General features: G+C 43.5%; 1 protein-coding gene across 2 annotated transcripts in view; it reads right to left on the bottom strand.

The window, feature by feature from the left end:
- The window catches only part of srpk2 (SRSF protein kinase 2), an 80,876-nt gene that overhangs the window by 57,246 nt on the left and 2,151 nt on the right, over positions 1-21,479 (bottom strand). Inside the window, exons 1-2 of one of the 2 annotated variants that reach the window (XM_036132508.1) lie at positions 4,332-4,752; positions 3,867-4,106 (exon numbers count right to left, since the gene is read on the bottom strand). The exons of the other annotated variant lie outside the window; for it this stretch is intronic. Of the exons in view, the coding sequence (XP_035988401.1) occupies positions 3,867-3,904 (38 nt within the window). The 5' untranslated portion in view covers positions 3,905-4,106; positions 4,332-4,752. Of the gene's footprint in view, positions 1-3,866; positions 4,107-4,331; positions 4,753-21,479 lie in introns of those variants that run through there. 2 annotated transcript variants of the gene reach the window in all.

The raw sequence follows: 21,479 nt of genomic DNA, 5'->3' as shown, positions 1-21,479 counted from the left end.
TGTCTTTTCACCTAATTAATATACAACAAATTTGATGGTCCATCAAAAAAAAAAAAAAGAAAAAAGTTCATCACAAATACTTTTGCAAGTCACTGTACAACTCTTACATACAAATATAGAAAGTGTTAGCAGGTCATTACAACACAGCTCCATACGGACTGGGATATTGTTGCACAAAGATATATGATTGTGACCATTCACATAAACACGTCTGCTAGGAGGCTGTCTGAAAGTGTAATTTAGGGAACGGACTACAAAGGTCATTTGAGATGTAGGTGTAGTTAGGGGTGAGGGGGTAGCGGTGCGTCGCCTTTAGTTGCTACCTGCCATGCGACAGGACTAAGCTGCATTATTCTTAATTACAGACAGCTGTAAGCCAGACAACAGCTGAAGGATAAAACAAGCTGAGCGATGAAATCCACAGATCTCACCACGGAGGAACCGACACACGATACACATGCATCATATCATCATTTAGGCGAGTGCCGAGGATTAGAGATCCTATTTTCTTTGCCCTAATCCTCCACACATGGTCTTTTTTACAGTATGCATGTGCCCGCTCTGCTTCATAGTACCAACACAGTGCACTCTCCTCTGTGTCCAACTGTCCGTGTAATTGTGTCTGATATTGTTAGTGGTCATTTACTTCTGGCCTATCTGTGTGCCCACTGCAGTATGTGCTGAAGCGTGCCAATCAGGGACTTTGGCAGAGGGCTGCGGGGACGGCAGCAGCTGCACTTTCAGGTCGTAAAAGCCGGCGCAGCATCAGCAGCTACCTGAGTCATCCTGTCTGCATGCCCCTCGCCCCCCCCGGCACCCGTCAAATCAAGCTCCTTCCGCTCCCTTCTGCACGCCAATTTAGGAATGTGGGGGCATTGCCCGATTAAATCTGAATGGACTTGGATTCCTCTTGAATTAAGTCGAGAAACTCTTCGTACGTCACACATGTCATGGCTGGCTTTTTTTTTTTTTTTTTCCTCGATCTACTGACACAAAGTTTCTGTAGTTGTGCTGAATATCACCGAAGAAACATATTTTGATAAAGATCCGCTTGTAAAATTCAAATCAAGAGCTGGCTTCACTTTGATCTTTGGAGGCTGCATGAGCGGGCAAGAGTGGATCCAAATTATTAAAAGGGCACATCTCTATTTAGTAACCAGATCGGGATGAGTCCCTGCTTTCCAGTCTTAGTGTCTCAACATTCTCACGTTAAAATTAGAACCATGTCATTGATTTTTTTTGTGTGGTTTTTCTCAACAGTAGGCATTGCCTGGTTACTGGTTTCAAACTATGCTGTGGTTTTACAAGCTTTGTGGTTTCAAAGCCGCTGAAATCTCTCTGTCATACCGTTGCCGCGGCCTAAAGTCCCCTCTTAATGAGTTTTGAGAAAGAGCGCCGAGTCAGCTGAGTTTTCTCTGGCTGCATGAAGTCATGGCCGTAGAGACAACGCACGTCAGGAGCGTCAACGTGCGGCTCGTCCACTCATTGGCGTTGAGCGGCGCCGTAAGCGCACACTTGAGACGGCGTGCCGAAAAGCGGAAACACAGAAAAGATCGTCAAACTTAAAATGAAAACTTTTTATTACAGAAGTCTTAATGTTTCTGAACAGAACAGGTCTTAAAAGCGATCATTGGTCACGGCGCCTTGGACCATTGCCTGTGACCCGACGTTGCCAGTACGGGTTGTTGCATTGAAAATGATAATGGTATCTTTATTTACCTCCATCTTACGTTACCTAAGTCTGTTTTTGTTCAAGCAGCACTGCGCCTCCACCAGGTCTTATTGTGCACTTCAGGTCAGCTGGCTAAAAGAAGGCTACTAAGCTTTACCCTCACAAGAAAAACAAATTGAGCTCTTTGGAAACATTTTTACAAACACAGACAGTCAAAGTCTGGAAACTAACTGGAGTGCTATCCATCACTAGAGCTGGCAAGCTACAAGCTGTGATTTTTTTTTAGGCAGGCCGGCTACCTGAGCAGATAGCCTGTGCAATGAACCAGCTAGTATTAATAGCTGCCTTAACAATGGAACATTTTTAAAGAGAAGTGAGCAAACTTTCTGTTTCTAAACATATCAAATAACTGCTAAATCTTAGCCCCACCCTCCTTCATCTTTGATTGGTTCAATCCAACTCACCATGTCCACTAACCTGGCAAGCCCGACTGATAATGTGTAGCACTTTACACGCTGCACATTATCAATCTGGGACTGCTTCTATCAAATCCGTTTGGGGGAAAGACGGACATTCAGCAGAACTTTCCAAGCCGATTGGGCGAAGCGACACCAAGAGCCAATCACGGTATCAAATGAAAATGTAAGCTGCAGGCGCCATGAGAAACCACAACATGTTACGCTGGTTAAGGCAGCAGCTACACGCGCGCCCTCCTGCGCTGCCATGTTTATTAACGTACAAATACCGAGAGGATTCAGCTTGCAGGCAAGGTTAACACTCCACCTCGATCTTATGTGAAAATTAAAATCACTTTATGTCAACTGATTGCACAATATTTTTCCAAATTAGCTACCCAATTTTCTAATCAGGCACTTGTGTGTATCTTAGTTCATAAAAACCAGAATAATAAGATTTTGCACTATTGATGGGAATTATTTCAGCATTTCTTTTGTTTTGCTATCACGATAATTTTGTTTTCATCCTGTGATATATTGTGATAATGATATACTATTTTATTCAGATGTTTGCAACAACAAAAACTGACAGTATGGCTGGGATTGTAACCTTTACCAATACATGACCTTTTATCAATATATCTGAAAATTGTTTAATAAAAAATATTATCTGCTTTTAAGCAGCTCACTTGAATTAGTGCAAGGGAGCTGCTGAAAAGGCCAAAAAGACTAGATTTTTTAAAATCCCTTTATAGCTACTGCCATAAAAAAAAAATCACAAAATATTGTGATGAAATTTAAACTACATATGGCTTAATTCAGAACAACACAACAAGCACTAAAGTTTTTCTTTAGTACTAGTACTGATATAAAAAATATATTACAGATAGCTTTTTTAGAACTGTAATATCCACATTATGTTTTAATATTTTAGCAGCAGAAGCAATAATTGCTGGTTTTCTGTATTTAGCAGATGGATCATGTACTTTGCTTCGATGTATGCTTTAAACTTTAAGAGTAAATACGGTGAAATCCTGGCATGTTTACTCAAGGTTATCCTACTATTAGGATCTCACTCTTGGCTCTGCGTGGTCATGATGATTGAGTTTATCCTGGATTTTAAAGCCAGGTGAGCGGGGCCTGGTGAGCGAGCTAATCAACATTGGAACTGGCTCTTTTATGATGTACCAATAATGAATCTGATTGGCCAAGGCATTTTAAAGCAGATGCATACCGTTCTTGAACAGCGTGCATTCTGGTGCGTCATGTAGTGAGCCGTTGTCTCGCATTGCTGCTGCTGCTGCTGGCTGAGCTGACGTTGACGTGTGTTGACACTCTGTGCTGTGTAAGCTCTGTGCATCACCATGCCACACACTATATTATCTATATATATTTGTGCGAGTGTTGTTTTTCCTGCTGTCGGAGCCTCAGAGACGTGTAAATGGGATAGTGCTGTTAGATCGTGTTTATGGGGTACATGCTTAGCATTTCAGCAGGCGTCTGAATTTCTAAGCACAACATGTAAAGCAACGAACTGCCGCCTCAGGGTTGTGCTTCGTTACAATGGAAGAAACCAGCGCAGGCAGAAAGAGAAAGCAAAAGAGAGAGGAGTCCAAACATGCGGGGTGGCGGCAGTGCTGCTGCTGCTGCTGCTGCTGGGAGATTCGAGAATACACCAAAAATCAGGCACGCACAGGGATGAGGGGATTGATAAGCATCAGCAGAGAGAGAGGTGTTACCTTTCAGGGGACGAGGATTTCTCCGAGTTCACGGACATGAGCGGTGCCTGTTAGCCGCTCTCTGGCCGAGCGACCACAGGAGACGGCGAAATAAAGAGCACTAAAGCGGCGGTCCGTCCTGTCCTTTATGTTTTCGCCGTTCTCCCTCTCTGTGGCGTCTGAGTGCGGGAGAGGAGAGGGTTACTGCCTCCCCTCTTTCTCCTCCTCCTTCTCCTCGTCGTCCTTCTCTCTATCCTCTTGCTTGAAGAAGAAGAAGAAGAAGAAAGAGATGAAGCCGATGCTCCGCTGGGGATAATGAGAGAGCGGCAAGTGTGCAGAACCCGGCCTGTCTGGGTCTGCCTCTGCTGATGTGTTTGTGGGCGCTGACAGCGACGGCAGCAGTGTCAGTCAGGCCCCCCTCCTCATGCTCCAGCCTCCTTCCTCCCTCCCTCCCTCCCTTTCCTTCCTCCCTTTCTCCTCCTTCACCTTGCCTCTGCCTCACTTCCTCCTGCTTCCACTGATGCTCCCTCTCTGCTCCCTCTTCCCTTTGTCTCTCGCCTCAGCGGTGGTGTCGGTCGGACGGGGTGATGACACGGCTTCGCGGCCCTCGACCCGCTGCATGTCTCTGTCTTGAAGTCTCCCTTCTCTTCCTGTCAAGCTGGCTCAGTCAGGCCTTGTGCAGCTCTGCACAACAACAGAGCCCAGAGCGAGGAGCAGGAGCATTCCACTCCCCGGCCAGGCGGAGGGGTGTCGGCTTGTAACGCAAACAGGAAAACTCATGCATTTCTCCTCAAGGCTCTAACTCCTCCCCTGTTTCCATTTTGTTTAGTCTCTCTCTTTCTCTCTCTCTCGCTCCCTCTTCCAATTGCCTTATTACGACATCCTGTATCTAGGGGCAACGCTGCACAAATCTGCTTCACTCCCCCCCCCCCCACATCCCCACCGTCCTCCTTCTCCTCCTCACCGAACCTCACTTCCACCTCTGCCTGCTTTGCATCGGTGCGCATGCATGTGTGCGTCTGCTCGGCCGGCATCCCTGCCCGCCTCTGTGTTCTCGCCCTCTCTCGGGGCAGATGGGTCTGCTTCTACATGACTGAACAGCTCCCAGAGAGGTAGCCAGAGGGTTTGTGGTGAGGGGGGGGGGGGTCTCTGTCTATCAGGCTGACCTCGATATCATTGTGCGGGTGTGTAGAGGTATGCGAACCCTGGTGCATGCATGAGAATGTGCAACTCAACAGTGCAAAACAGGGGAGGGTGGGGGGGTGCTTGGTGAGGCATCCTGGGGCTGATGGGATGAAACGCAAGTGATTGGGGAGTGCTACATGAATGGGAAAAAAGCCATAAAAGTGTTTTACAGATGCTGCTTAGAAAGATGCAGGATGTGCAACAGACTGTTCAAATTAAGGGAGTAAAAAGGTCCTGATGGAGGGAGACGAGCTGCTTTGGGACAGAGGTGAAAGCTTTTCACTGTCGCCATAATAACAACAATTTCAACCTTCTTTTTTTTTATCTTTAAAAAACAAATTTAGTGTCTATCCTCTCAGAAATCTCGGTTCCAGCATTCAAGGATGAGGAAGAATCATCTTCAATTCTCTGTTTTTCTCCCATTTCCAGGGTTGTCAGTCTGTTTTTATTTTTACTTTAAAAATTGAACAAATTACTCTACAAGAATTAATTTATTCATGGTAGAAATCTCATTACGGACGGATGGCCAGACAGCAGCAGCTTCTTGCTTTTTTCCTTACATATCATCACGTTCTGAATACTGCTTGACCCGCTTCCTTATCCACTGCATCTATACACGCATTCGACGCGGCCCTAAAATCGTTCGACAACAACCGACTTTGGTCCCACTGCTGCTGGCCCCCTTTCCTGTAAAAAGTGTCTGAAAGATGGATCGTTGCAGGCAGAAGCCCTGCAGATGTCGCCGGGATCTAGCCGACAAACGGCGGAAGGAAAACGGGAATGCGGCGGTCTCTTTTCACCCCCGTCTCCATACAGTAACACTTTCCCCACATAAAAAAGGACCACGTTAGGCACAACATGTCTCTGAGCCAAACTATTGTCCTCTTTTTCTCTGTGGATGTGGGCCAATGGAGGAGGGAGGGGTGGGTGGGGGGTGGTCCCTGTGCAGCCATCCAGACAGCAGGAGAAATATTGAGCCCATTTGAGACTGTACGCTCTGCTTTTTAGTCACCTTTTTACCATATCTGTTTGATATGTTTCTCATAAAGGGCTAAGATGTTTGTTTTTTTAAGTCAGTACATTCAATAGCACAGAAAGGCAGGTCGGGTGGGGGATATGGGGCAATAATTAAGACTACTGTAATAAAAAATATGAATTCAGAGAAATAACATTGGCAATTTCTCTCCTTTCATTTAAGTCCAAACAAAAAAATATATCTGTAGGATTTTTTTTGTAAACTGAATGGGTTTAGAACAGCAAATCCTACCGATGGAGTCCCATCTGTATGAGGCAAACATTTCTCTAGTCTTGACAGAGCTTCTTCTCCTAAATCCCTAACTAATCTTGAACGCAGTCTTTCACCGACGAGAAGTCAAAGTGCGACTTCAGCTCCCGGCATATATGTTTCCATTTAACAGGACCCGAACTGATCCTGTTGAATCTGGATTGACAAGTTCCAATGCAGATTTCTGCTGTACGTCCAAAAGGAGATGGAGCACAAGAAGGATGAGAAAGAGGTGGGGGGGGGGGGGGGGGGGGGGGGGGGGGGGAGATGATGACTCTCATGAGCAGATATATTTTGGGAGGTGGCACTGAGGCTGCCGGGAGCTATCTTTAAGCGCCCTAGTTCTCCTTACCGCCCGGTGGATGCTGGGGAGAGAGAGAGAGCGAGAGAGAGAGAGAGAGAGAGAGAGAGAGAGAGAGAGAGAGAGAGAGAGAGAGAGAGAGAGAGAGAGAGAGAGAGAGAGAGAGAGAGAGAGAGAGAGAGAGAATAAGGGTCTACGCAGGCAAACGCCCAGCGATACACCAGCTTTGTTTCAGTCTTGTTTCCCCAACATCAGGTCCAGTCAAACACCCAGTTTCAGAGAGATGCTGGAGAGAAGCGTTTTCACTCTGCGCTGTATGTGCAGACGAACGAGATGCTGGGGCTTTGCCCTTTGTGTCAGCGACCTTGCCGTCAAAGCGCTCAGAGGAGAGAGCGCCACCGAGTGGAAACGCGAGCACACTGCCGGCTTCTGCTGCAACCTGTGTTTGTAGCAAGCAGGAGCAGAATCCCAGACAAACGGAGGCGTCTCGGCAGCAGGCTCGTATGTGGACTATAGGGCTGCACAATACACAGCAAATACATCGTTACCACGCCGTCACGGCATGCAGTAGGCCGGTTGTTCTTACGTGTGAGGTAACTATTTATATAACATGCCTTCAGGCTTTTTTCTGACAGTAAAATCTTTGTCGACTCTCCTTATGTCATGAAGCACCACAGGTTTGGCAGGACGGTAACGTCATTAAGAAACCAAAACTGATTTGTTTCAATGTCAAAACGGCAGATCTCAGGCAAGAAACAACTTGTCTTTTTTTATTGTTATTTTTTATAAAATCTTGCTGCTGAGATGCAAATATTGGATTTAATTTGTATTTCCAGTTGATAGATAGACCGCTCATTAACTGCGGTTAATTCTTAGCATGAGCCAAAAGCAAATAGACATCCAGATATTTTAAGTTGTATTAAAAAGAAGTATCTATGGCAAGCCATATCATTATCGCATGATTTATATCACACGTTTTCCTAACATCGTTCAGCCATAATGCAGAATAAGCTGATCAACAAGGACATCACACAATCAGGCATATTTTCAACTAAAGCTACCAAACTTGGGACGTTATATAAAGAAAAGTCCAAATATTCAGATTATCCTGCCAATCACTGACCAGAGCAGATTTCAATGTTGCTAGCATTAATAATTGGCATCTGACATTTTGAAACACTATGAATTTTACACACACACGCACGCACACGCACACACACACTATATTGTTTTAGACTTAACTGGCTTTAATAGATCCAAACACACACAGGGAAGCACCTTGCACTTTCTTCATTACCCTGGGAAACACACTAAAGAGTTTGAAATCTCTCTTTTCACAAGTGTGTCAAATTCTACTTCCCCCCCAGTCAAATTGTCCACAAGAGCATTCTTTCAGAGACAAAGAGGACCTTGGGATAAATCTTAGGGTTGGAAAATGACCTAAACATGAATAGCAATCAGCAACGTGTCCTTTGAAACATTGGTGACACCTCCACATCTGAGTGTGTGTGTGTGTGTGTGTGTGTGTGTGTGTGTGTGTGTGTGTGTGTGTGTGTGTGTGTGTGTGTGTGTGTGTGTGTGTGTGTGAGGTCATTAACTAAGTGGTGTATGTTTAATGGATGAATGAGTGACCTGTGACCTCTCTTCCTGCTCCATGACCTCAGCGGCAGCACCAGGGTAACATGTTGAATCAGACAACTCCTCACATCAACCTCAGCACAGCATGGATGGTGTGAGGGTTTCATTATCTGCTTCTCCCCTCCTTTATATGAAAAATGGGAACAGATTGAACATCTAGAATCATAAGTTCCTAAGCATATCCCTGTCTAAATCCTATATTTTTTTTAAAAACACAAATACTCACCTTTCTGCCTTTTCAACCCCCACCCCTCCCTTTTTTTTTTAGAACAAGAGTTAAATGTTCAGTTTTCGAATAGTAACATATAAAAGACTGGGCAAACAGACTGAACAAATGAATGTGTAGACGGACCGACAGACGGATGGATGGACTATCCTGACTAATCGGGTCCTGGAAAATCCACCCATTCTTTTGCAACGCTGAAAACTTGCCAAAGAAGCTTGAAGAATTTTGTCAGAAGTCGAGCAGGAACTAAGCAGAACTAGCAGCAACCTACACAACTGACTAGTTGCTCAACAAAGAAAATATCACACAAAAATCCAAGAAATTTAACAGGACTGTTGCCAATAGGGGGCCGGTGTTCATCTTAGCGCTTTATCGTTATTGTGAAAAATTACTTATGATGAGAATTTGAATTTATCTTGAAAATAATAAATTCCAATGAATGATGTCTGAAAACCTCAAAAACTGGCTTTATTGTCAGGATTGTTACTTTTGCTATTTTCTCCAATGGCGGTTCCTTTAGTGCATCAACAAATATTGATAGTAGAAGCTATTAGTAGTCTTTTATCATCACCTTTATCATTATCACAATAGCACTAGAATACATTGATATAAAATTGAAAGCCCATAAGCCTAGTTGCTAAACACAGTTCCACAAAGCAGGTCATTCCAACTATAAAGAAACCTGTTTTTTTTTAAATACTTGTTAGTCTGAAGCCAAGGTACAAACTCCCCTCAAGGACATCAACTCTCCTAGCAAATGTTATCTTGCCTGTTTTGCTAAACAAGAACATTTAATTTACTTTAGAATTTTTTGTCTTGACCTATTAGTGTTGCACTAATTAGGACAATAGAAATATTGTCCCACAGGTAAATACCTTTTCCTTTTTTTTTTTGGAACTTTATGCCCTAAACCAATGTTTTGTCACAGGATTAAAAATGGTATTGAGTATTTTTCTTGGCGTTACTGCTTTTTTAATCAGCTCTAACATCATGTAAGGTGGTAACGTTGCTAGAATTTACACATTCCCTGTTCTGTAAACAACACAGTCACTGGTTTTAATGAGCAAACAAAGTGAAGACTAAAGTCACCTTGTTTACAGTCGCAATAAACAGGAGAGCGCATATCACAAAGAATCCTTTCTTCAGATGGGACACTGCTGCCCCCGCATGGACAGATTAGGGACTGCGCTTTTGAGATTGAACCTGCACACACTTCTCACTCCAGGCCTCTGTAATGGACTACATGGCATTTGGGGATGGGGGGGGGCAGCACTTTAGGGAGGCTGGGGGAGGGGGTGGGGGCAGATCAGGATAAACACAAGATGTTTTTCACTCACTGTGTTTGCAAGCATGGACGGAGGGCAGGGAGAGCACAGGGGGTAACAATGAGGACCCTGTGCTCCAGATCTAGTACTACCCCACAGCCGTAAAAGGGGGCAGGCCTGAGGTCACCACCTTGCATTATGTCAGCACAGTGAATGTGACCATTTATCTAGCAGAACTGCTGATTTAATGTCGCGAGTACGACTAAAGGATGGCAAAAATAAAAAATAAAAACGCTAAAAGCACTGAGCCTGTAGTTGTCAAGTTGCAAGAATAAACTGCAGTCACATTGAAAGCAATACAAAGACCCCAGACAGGAAATGTTAGCTTGTTTCAGAACTACAAACCAATACAGAACTAAGAAATAAACAATAATTTAAACATTTTCAGGGCCAGCATACAGTAAGTGACGACAAACACTGTAATTAGTTAGTATTGTCCTTAATTCAGGTAAATATACAACATTAGCTGTTATCACAGAAGCAAACTCAAGATATACTGTTTGCTTTGACCTCCTACACTATTGTGGCTCTGGCAATCAATTCATATTGATCGATGTCGATAATTATCAGCAAATTCAAAACATATTTTAAATGCAGCCCTGGCCATTTTATACTGTTGCTTGGCGACCCCTTTTTTTAGATACAGAACACACAAACACTGAATTCAAACTCAAGCCTTTATTCAACCAACTTTTTACCAAAACTGCAAGTTCTTAAAAAAAAAGAAAAAAATCACACATGCACTCTGAACTCTTTGAAGGGGGCGGAGCTTGTTGAGGGAGCGTTCCTGGGTCTGCATTTGTGATTGGTTGGGAGGATTTAATGACTGTAATATTAACCTACATGAAAGAATGCACAATGAAGGACAAATGTGACTCTATTGAACTCTTTATTGACCCTTTTTTTTCTATCAATCGATATATATTGTTATTGGATTATCGTCCAGCCCTACATCTTACAAGTACCTTGGACAAAGAACAGCATCCCCACAGCATGATGCTGCAACTACCATGTTTTTTTACAGTGCAGATGGTGCATTCAGGGTGACACGCAGAGTTTTCTTACTAATTAGCCAGCTTCTGGCGGAAACTGTCTGCATTGCCTTGATTTTTCAGGGATATCAGAGAAAACGGGGCTGCGTGAAAACGCACAGAACTTTTCAGGTTCTTATTTCAGTTCCAACTAACAAAGACAAGATACAAACTCAGTTAAATACATCTGAGTTTGTGGTTGTAACCTGGCAACATGTCAAAACGTTGACGGGTTATGAAACTTTTGCAAGGCATTTGAAGACAATGCATGCTCTAAATTTTAGAAATCAGGGGCCCTTTCGTTTGAAGGGGGTAGATAAGCGGGGTGATTGAGTGTTTACGATGGCAGCAGAGGCCCTGATGGAAAGAAGGTGAGGCCGAGTCCAAACAACCAATGACTTACTGAGCAGAAGAGATACTGAGACAAACAAAAATTGTGGTTCGACTGCAAACATGGGCACCGACTGCCACTGGCTCATGTGAGCGAGTATTTGTTCTGCTTTCCTGTTCCAGAGTCGGCATACATCATATTTTCTGTAATTACTGGTGAGCCAAAAGGGAAAAAATGTTTGAATGTGCTGCTCTGTGAACCACTGAACCACACTGCTTGAGTTTTCATCATCGGACGCTTTTTGAGGGGTTCCTTTCCATGAGACCTTATCCCATATTTATTTTTTAATCAACAACAGCAGAACAAAGCTGACAACGATTAAACAGCCGAGTGAAGATCCGGATTACTTCTGGATCGCTCGAGAAAATTATGGCTTATGCAAAACGTGAGGTCATGCCCTAATATCAATGGTTAATATCTACAAAGGATACTAGTTTATACTTTAATTTTAGTGGCATTTTCTGAGGCTTGTCCATAAAAAAAAGACACGAAATCCCTATAGATGTACAACTGTAACCATAAACCTTCTGTAACAAGTCAGAAGGGACTGTGAGGCTCAGGCCACATGCAAGCTGCCCCGGAGGTTTGGTGAGATCATATGCAAACCATGGTAACTTGATACGCAGAGGGTTTTTATCACTCCATCGGTTCCAACAGCTTCAAAAGCTCAAAAAATGCATATCTCTGAGCCCAGAGGGTGCTGCAACAACATCAAGGGTGTGAAATGAATTATAAACGCAAAAGATTTCATAAAAACGAAGAAGGCAGTCAAGAAAACAACACGGCTTATGCATCGAGGTGCAACACCCAAACTTTGCTTCCCTGCGCTTAAAAGGCAGCGCTTTTTCATCAGCACATGTTGTAAAAACCATGCCCAGCACTTTCTTATGGATCAAAATCAAATCAATTATATAAAGGCTAAGCTACAATGGTAGGATGGTTTAGATCAGACCATAGTCATGTGTGAGAATGGCCCAGTCAAAGTCCAGACCTAAGTCTAAATTAGTAACAGCAGCAAGACCTGAAAATGTATGTTCATAAACACCTGTCATCCAGCCTGAGCTTGAGCTCTAAAAATATATCAATAAAAAATTAAGTCTCTTGATGTGCTTAACCTTAATTTGTTTCATAGGTGTCTTCATCAGCCATTCAGTCGATTTAACAAGAGCAATCAAACAACCGGATAGTCAAGCTAACCTACAAGGAAAAGGTACAGCCCTTTCTGAATACACCATCCATCATATTTTAATCCATAAAGAGATGAAGATCCAGGATCACTTGAATAGTGACAGGAAAAACACACTGGGACTCAACAAAATTAATCTCAACCAGCCCCATCGTTTCTGTGTATGCAGAAGAAAAAAAGACACAGCCCTCAAAGAAAATAAAAGAACAGCATACCTGCTTTAAATAATGCACAGCGGCCTGGTTTGGTTTTGATGGGACAAAACGAAGTTCCAAGATGACCACGGCCTCCTGGAGTAAAAACAAACCTTCAAGTGTCAGAAAGCTCACTTTTACATCTCTTCCAACAGGATAACTCAAAACATCAACGGCAAACGCACTCTGAGAAATCAGGCTCTCTCGGCGAGCACAGATCCTAACCCTGTTCAACATCCATGCATCGATCCCAATGAGGATGATAGCCCATCCTGAGCAGATTGATCAGGACCAATGGACCTAAGTACCTGATGGTAAACACAGATGTCTTACTGTGGCTTGTTGGCACCGTTTCCTGCAAAGCTGCTGCTTCTAGATATTAAAGAACCCGTTTTGATTTTATTTATTTAATTATCTAAACAAAAAGATGAACTACGAACAAGAAAATCTGACCTCACACTTAACCAGAAGGTGGCAGTAGAGAGGGGCTATGTGGACCTCCACACACTGAGATGTTCCCGTCTTCACAGAATTACATGCCACAGTAATGACTGTCCATGACGACCCACTGGCACCACAGGACTGGACTGCGTCTCATGAGCTTAGCAGGCGAGGGAGGAACAGAACCGTGCTTCCTGTTTGGACCACACACACACACACACACACACACACACACACACACACACACACACACACACACACACACACAGACGGGGACTATCTTCTTCTCTTTGGCTCAGACTTTTCCTTTCCTCTGATCGACCCTGAAGATCTGCTATGATCTTTGAGCCTCGCCGAATCCCTCCCTCCTTAGATACGTTCATAATGTGTAGGGATAAAACATCACATTTCACCTTACATGCCATAAAAGCGTGCGAGTAGATGAGATTCATTTCATATAAACCACGTCTTATCAGCCCTGCCTACTTCTATTTTCAATTTGTCTGTAAAGCAGCAATAATATAAGCGTTGTGGCCACCAGGGGGGAAAAAAAAAATCCTTCCCACACAGACATGCAGGAAATGGCTAATATCTCCACACAATTCAGTCTGTAACAATGAATCACCCGAGAGGCGCAGATCTCGTCTCGCTGACAGAATGAGAGAGGGCTCATTCATTGCAGCTGGGTTTACGTTTGAGACGTCTGTGAACGGGAAGACTTTACGATGACTTACCGAGTTTCTCTGATTTTACTCAAGAGGCGAGAACATCGCAGTTATTCCACATTTATAACTTTTCTTGTTTTGCCATCAGGCGACGCTCGCCCACACATATGGCCATGTTAGGTTTCTAGCTTGTGCCGATCCAAAGTGGCCCAAAATGATCATGCAGCTCTAAAACACCCGTCCTCTGCCAAGGTTCCAGATAATCAATCATCTAAGTACAGCTAGAATGATGTTGCTCCTCTGACGGTGTTAAGCAGGCTGACGTGAACAGGGAATTTCACCCCACACTCCCAGCATGACAGACAGTGGGCGTGGAGGCCTTTGTTGTGGCCAAGACAATCAGCTGATGCTGAGATTCTTTGTCCCTTTCACTGAGGATGCCTGTCCTTCAGGTCTGATGGCTAGCGACTCGCTTCGAAACAGAAGGCTTCCGCTCAGGTTACAATCGGCCACATTTGTGGCACACATTTGTATAGAGCTCCCTTCCCTCTGATGCCCCCAAATCAAATGGACTGCAACCAATTGGAACCTACGTTTATTTTTAACCTCTGAGGTGTGTTAGAGAATGTTATTGTGGAGCACATTTAACCCCTTTAGACACCAGGATTTCAGTCCAAACAGGCCTTTTGACACCTGAAAAAGGTTAAAAAACAGTTTTTCTTCAAACATATATGTTAGATCAGATGTGGTCTTCATTTAGAGGTCTCAGGAGAAAGGAAAATGCATGTCTGAAGAGAAACTGATCATTTTTAGGTATCAAAAAGCCCATGTTTAGACTAAAGTTCTCGTTAGGTTGCAAAAATGAAAAGTCATTGTTGTAGAAAAAGCAACTGGAAGTCCCGTTTAAAGTTTGCTGCAGGCCATGTCAGGGCGCAGCAAACGTTTGGATGAAGGTGCTCATGTCTAACGAGACCAAGACTGAACATCCTGGAATGAATCCAAAACAACCTGGACTTCTTAACGCTGCTTATAACTCTGAAACCTGGCCATCATGCTCGGGTGCTTTACATTACATTACAGGTTTTGATCCAAGCGTATCCCCGCGTCAGGATGGTCCAATCAAAGCGCAGTCCTGCATCCAATCGAGAGCTTATGTCAAGGCTTAAAAATGGACATCCACAGATGCTTATCATCCAAGCTGTCTGAGACCGATCAGAACAGCTCACATCTAATTCATTCTCCTTACCGTTCATACCGAGCCCGGTTCTGCCGGAGGTTTTTCCTTCCCGTTAATGGGTGGTTTTTCTTTCCACTGTCGCTTCATGCTTGCTCAGTATGAGGGATTGCAGCAAAGCCATGTACAATGCAGATGACTCTTCCTGTGGCTCTATGGTTCCCCAGGAGTGAATGCTGCTTGTCGGAACTTTGATGCAATCAACTGGTTTCCTTATATAGGACATTTTTGACCAATCTGTATAATCTGACCCAATCTGTATAATATGATTGAACTTGACTTTGTAAAGTGCCTTGAGATGACATGTTTCATGATTTGGCGCTATATAAATAAAATTGAATTGAATTGAATTGAATTACCAACCCTCTCTATTGCCCCCCCCACCCTCCCATTCTTCTCTCATCCCGCTTCGACATGCAGCTCACATGATTTGCTCCAAGCGTTTGTCCTCCACTCCACCCGGGCAGGCTGCAGCATTGATGGGAAGAGCACCACTGGCTTGAGGCGTACAAATCTGTTCGCCAAAGGTCAAACCACTGAGGTCTTATCCAGCAGCACACAACTCATGCAGGTCAGGGACCCCGCCCAGACACAGCAGGACATCTGGCCCACTCCCCGGGTAGCTGCTCACTGGTCCTCTTATCAGGACAGCTGCTCGTACAGAAGATCTTTAGATCTAGTTGAGAATCTGTGACAAGACCTTAAAAAATTTTCCTAGATGCTTCCCAGCCAATCTCAGGGTTATTTTGCGAAGACGAATGATCAATAAGACTCACAGATAAAGGTGGTGCTATCAAATATTGACTCAAGCGGCTCATTATTGGGGTCATCAAGTGTATTTTATGCCCTGTCGTCTGATGCTTTGTATCACCTGCCGCACCACAACAATGACCCACAAAAAAAAAAGTTCTTACAGAACTATGACAAGATGCGTGATGTGTAAAGCTAAAAGAAAAAGCTAAAATATCATTGGTTTCATTCAACACCTGAGTTCAACTTCAGGGCTGAGGCTCCATCAAAGAACAGCAGCAGTGGTTTCCATTTCACAGCTGAAGAGGGTCATTTATTTCACCTCAAATGAATCTGAAATGACTTCAATAATTTTGAAGATACTCCCCTTTAATTTGCCTAAATTTAACCAATGAGGGAAAAGTTCCACATTAGGACATATTTGTGTTTAACAACCCCACCAGGGCCATGCTGTTTGCCACCTCTGCCGTCAACACCACCCTTTAAAACTTAACAAGGTTGGGAGGGACCTGATGCCATTCGTCTGTGAACAATCACTCTCAGATTTTCCATCTAAAGATCCGGAAAATTCAGAGATTTCCTGAGAGCAATAACTCCAACCAGGTTCCCAAGGCCGACAGCCTCACAGATCCTCTACCATACTTAGCAATGGGCCTGGGGTGCCACTCTAAATATCCATCTACTGTTTGATACCTGGTGGTATAGATTTGTGATGGTTGGACAGGGAAGCCTTTTTTCCCCAGACACCCTTCCAAACATGTAGATAACGTCACATGGTTGTCGCTGAGAATTTCTAATCTCAAAATGGCACATATTGAAAATAATCCCTTTTTTCAACCTCCCATCCTCCTGAAAGTACAAGGTGGCATAATTAATAAGGGTCTGCATTCAGCCTAGGGGCCTTTCTCTAACCTCAAATTTACACCCCAGGTAATCGGATTACTAATTTAAAGTTCATAGACACATGACTAACTTAAAAAAAAAAGCAAAGCAAAGCACTAAACGACAATTTAGTCGGAGCACCAGAGATTTTGTAAACCTCTGCACCAGGGGTAGCCGTTAGCGAGGTGGGAGCTATACACGAGGTCAGGGAGGTGGCTGCAGAGATGTGGGGCCACGTTCAAACTACGCTGCTCAGATGAAAGGGATTCAGGCCGACTGAATAAATGCTTTGTTGCTTACAAGATATTATCACAGGACAACTGAACGGACAGTTTTCTGTCTGCCTAAACCTTCATTCTCAGTTAGTGGCAATTCTTTTTTTTTTTTTCTTCTCAAAATGTGTTAGCTCTCAAGCTAAAACCCAGTCATTCTTTAGTACATAACATGTCAAATAAACACTAGTTTGAACCTCCGCATGATTCCAGCTGCCTGCTCTCCTCCGCACAGGAAAGCTAGAGAAAAGGTCCGTGCACGTAACGGTCTGTGAGGTTTACAAAGCGCTGTGTGGGAGCAGGCGTCCTTTTGGAGTCAGCTCATTTCATGCAGAAGGGCACACACACATGGCTAGGAAAGTATCCGCACGCTGACAGATATATATCCCAGGAGGAAAATCAGCATTTAGATGCACTTACGCTGTCAGGAAAAGTTAGGACTAACAAATGCCAACATACTGAGGTAGTTTTATGGGTCGTCCTCAAAAAGCAAAAGCTGGAGAGAGGTACCGACTGACTCCAGTGGATACAGTGGGTGACACAAAATAACTGTCATTTTTTTCCCCTCCAAAGTAAAACAGCTGACTGAACATCCTCCGGATGTCACTTTTTTTTCACTGCCATGGGGGTTGTAAAAAAGATGAGGGTTTGTAATCCTGAGACCTTGCTTGCCTGTGGAAATCCTTGAACAACTGTCGAAATCTATCCAATAGCATTTTTAGATATTTCAGTCTGGTTCCAGAACAAAACTTGTGACGGGGCACGCACGTTAACGAAGCCGCCTCCGAGAACAACAAATACGGCAGAGTCTGGCCTCGCAGGCATGATGGATCAGACAATAAGGGACTGAACTGAATCGCAGCAGAAAGCCAGCTTTAATACCTCTGCCCACCAACAGTAGCGGATGTTTGAAAAGTTCCAGAGGCGAGGCCTTCCTTCTATTAAAAAAAAAAACCTGGATGAAAATCTTACAAGCACGGAAAGATCAGAGACAGCTCAAGAAAATTCAAAGAGTACAAAGAGCACTCCAGAGTTTAAAGTAATTCCAGATGAACTACAGAATGCTGTCGCTATGCCAAGCATTATGTTAGTTGAATGGGAAGACATCAAAGTCTAGCACATAAACGTGGCACAATCCAAACAGTGAATTACCTGGTTACATAATGCTCTACAGCTCTAGGTTTTGATTGTTTTAGGAATGTGTGCCAAAGATCGTGTTGTGGTTTCTGAACCAGTCTCCCAGCTGCATGGAGTCCTGCGGAGGAAGCCAGGCATTGATCAGCTTCACAAAAGGGGAGAACAATGCTTGACGGTGACAAAGGTCAACTCTCAAAGATGAGAAAAGGAAATAAGGTCGGCCGATGTTGGATGATTATGAGACCCTCTTCAGAGCGTCCTTTTTGTTTTGGCAACTTTTTGTTCTTCTGCACAAATAAGTGAAGTTGAACCTCAAGCCAAACAAGCTTTGTATGAGAAGAAGCACTCCGGCCCATCTGGTCAGATGGGTGTATGGCGGTTTTCAGGTGAATGTGAGAAAAAACCCGGAGCCAAGTCAAAAAATCTCCTACGGAAGTCAAAATTGTACCTTTAAAAAAATGCTTATACAAACTGCTTTAACTTCAGCACAGGCAAATCAACACAACCCCTAAGTTAAAATTAGGGCTGTGCATAAAAATCGATACAAAGATTAATATTGATATTTTTAAAAACTATTTAATATCAATAACCTGGCTTTCAATATCGATATACTTCTCAACCCCTAGGGGGCGTTGTTACAGCGCGTCGTTACTATTCACAGCGAGGAAGTGCAAGTGAGACAGATTTGCGGAATGGCCGACAGGATTTTAGAAGCGCCTTTGTCCCTAAAATCAGACGTTTGGGCACATTTTGGGTTTCTGTGATACGTTAAATGCATTGGACCAAATGCACTTTATGTTCCTGTTAATATATCAGCGTTCAATAAATTGAACATAAATATAATATTTGGCTGGTTTTGTTGATTGAATGACTTTGGGCATTAATTTGAAAGTAATAAATATTGATATTGGAGTCAAATCAAATCAAGCTGAGCTATATCGAAAAATCGTATTGTATCGGCTCATCCTACTTAAAATTCTAAAATAGACATGGTAAACAATATGCGTAAACTACCATTAATGTCCTGATTAATCAAACTAAATCAAACTAAAAGAACTACATCGAAAGACTACGGTCTCTGTCTGCTCTCGTTTCAATAACACAATATTGCTACGAAGGCAAGATCAAGTAAAGCTTTTAGTCGCCACATCCACAAATACCAGTTGAAACGCTTTCAAGAACAAAACAAATATCTTAATGGGATCCACAACAGCACACCTGTTGTCTACTCCAAAAAACGTGTTCTGTAATTTCCGAAGTCTAAAAAAAAAAACCTCAGAAAATGTTCTACGGTACTAACCAGCATGGTATCATCCTGTTTTTTAAGAGATAGTGTGAAAGCCTGCATTACAGATTGGCCTGGCATGAAAAATGGATAAATAAGAGATGTAGGACAGGCACAAACGACACCAGAGACTTCTGAAGAACAATTTACAATCGCTGTTCATTATTTCAAACATGGCTCCATCATAGACTGTAAGTACATTTCTGACCCACCGCTGTATTTTAATGTTTCTGGTTAGCTGACCTTCCCTGCTGACGCGTGGACTCTTGTGTTGGTATATTTTCACCAGCTTATCAGTAGCTTTTTAATTGCAATAACCAAACCACAAGCACCACGGATGAGCACCTGAGGAGACGACACTGGGCGGCTGTTGGCGGGCCGACAGGAAAGAGGGCGACCGCCAGCATCGAGCTGCTAAATGCGGCTCTGTGAAGCTAGGACGGTGGTGTGTCTGTGAAAAGTGTTTACTGAGATGTTTACATGTGAGCTTGGCTGATGTGCCGCCAAGACTGGGTCTGTTTATGCGGATCCTGCACAACAACTCCATGTTTAAAATCGCACTGAAATGTGATGATATCCAAACAATCCAATTTCAAATCAGACAAACTTGGAAACAACACCCATAGTCATAAGTCTGTTGCTCGTTACGTGGACGTTTGTCTTCAAAATTCCATTTTATGTAAAAGCTGTAATCAAAACGGATTATTTTTCCTTTTTGGAATGGCACTCATGGCTGAACTAAGGCCTATTTTTGTTTATTTCCACTTCAGTTTGATGACATTTCATTTTCTGATTAGTCGCATCTTTCATTTTACAATCAGAGCAGCAGGGTACAGGTTGAATATCGTGAAAAAGCAAAATATTTTTGTGACTCATTTCAAAAAGTGAAACCCATATTGAATCATTACACAGAGTAAAATATTCCAAGCCTTTATTTCTTGTAATCTCTATGACGCCTTACAGATATGGAAAATCTAAAATTCGGTGGCTCAGAAAATTAGAATACTACTTTAGGTCAATTGAAAATGGATTTTAAACAGAAATGTCCGGCACCTGAAAAGTACTTTTAACTTATTTGCACTCAATACATAGTGGGGCCTCCTCCTGCATGGATTACTGCATCAATGCACTGAGGCATGGAGGTGATCAGCCTGTGGCACTGCGTAGGTGTGATGGACGCCCAGGTTGCTTTGACAGCTGCCCTCAGGTCATCTGCATTGTTGGGTCTGGTGTCTCTCTTCTTGGGATTCTCTTTGGGATCCATGTCAGGCCATTTTGTTGGCTCGTCCAGCAGGGACACTGTGGTTATGAAGCAGCTTTTGGCACCCTTGGCAGTGTGGGCAGGAGCCAAGTCCTGCTGCGAAAAGAAATCAGCATCTCCATAAAGCTTATAGAGAGAAGTATGAAGGGCTCTAAACTGTCCTGGTAGGAGGCTGCGTTGTCGGTGGACCAACACCAGCAGATGACTCCCTCCCCCCCAAACCATCAATCACTGTTGAAACTCCACTCTGGACTTCCAGCAATGTTGATTCTAAGCCTCTCCACTCTTCCTCCAGACTCTGGCACCTTGATTTCAAAATGAAATGCAGAATTTACTTTAATCTGAATGGCAGACTTTGAACCACTGAACAATCGTTCTGATCTTTTTCTGCTTAGCCCAGGTAAGAAGCATGTAGCCCGTGTGCGGGATTCGTCTGTGCATACTGAGTCTTGGTGCATCGACTCCAGGCTTAGTCAATTCCTTCTGAAGATCTCCTAAATTCTTGAAGAGATTTTGTATGACAATCCTCTTAAGACGGCGGTTCTTCCTGTCACTGGTGCACCTTTTCCTACCACACGTCTTCCTTCCACTCAATTTTCTGTGAATATGCTTGGATACAGAACTCTGAACAACCAGCTTCTTCAGCGATGACCTTCTGTGGCGTCCCCTCCTTGTGAAGGGAGTCAGTGACTGTCTTGTGGACATCTGTCCACTCAGCACTTCTCCCCATGATTGTGTAGCCTACAGACCCAGCGTGAGAGACCGTTTAAAGGCTCGGGAAACCTTTGCAGGCGTTTTGAGGTCATGAGTTTCCACTATTTAACTCTTTCACAAAATATTTATTTTCTGAGACATTGAATTTTGGGTTTTCCTCGTCTGTAAGCCATAATCATCAAACTTATAAGAAATAAAAGCTTGGAATACTGTATTTCACTCTGTGTAATG

Source organism: Fundulus heteroclitus, unplaced genomic scaffold (assembly GCF_011125445.2).
Source record: "Fundulus heteroclitus isolate FHET01 unplaced genomic scaffold, MU-UCD_Fhet_4.1 scaffold_52, whole genome shotgun sequence".
NCBI lineage: Eukaryota > Metazoa > Chordata > Actinopteri > Cyprinodontiformes > Fundulidae > Fundulus > Fundulus heteroclitus.
Note: the sequence above shows the minus strand (reverse complement) of the source record. Positions and strands in the feature narration are given on the sequence as shown.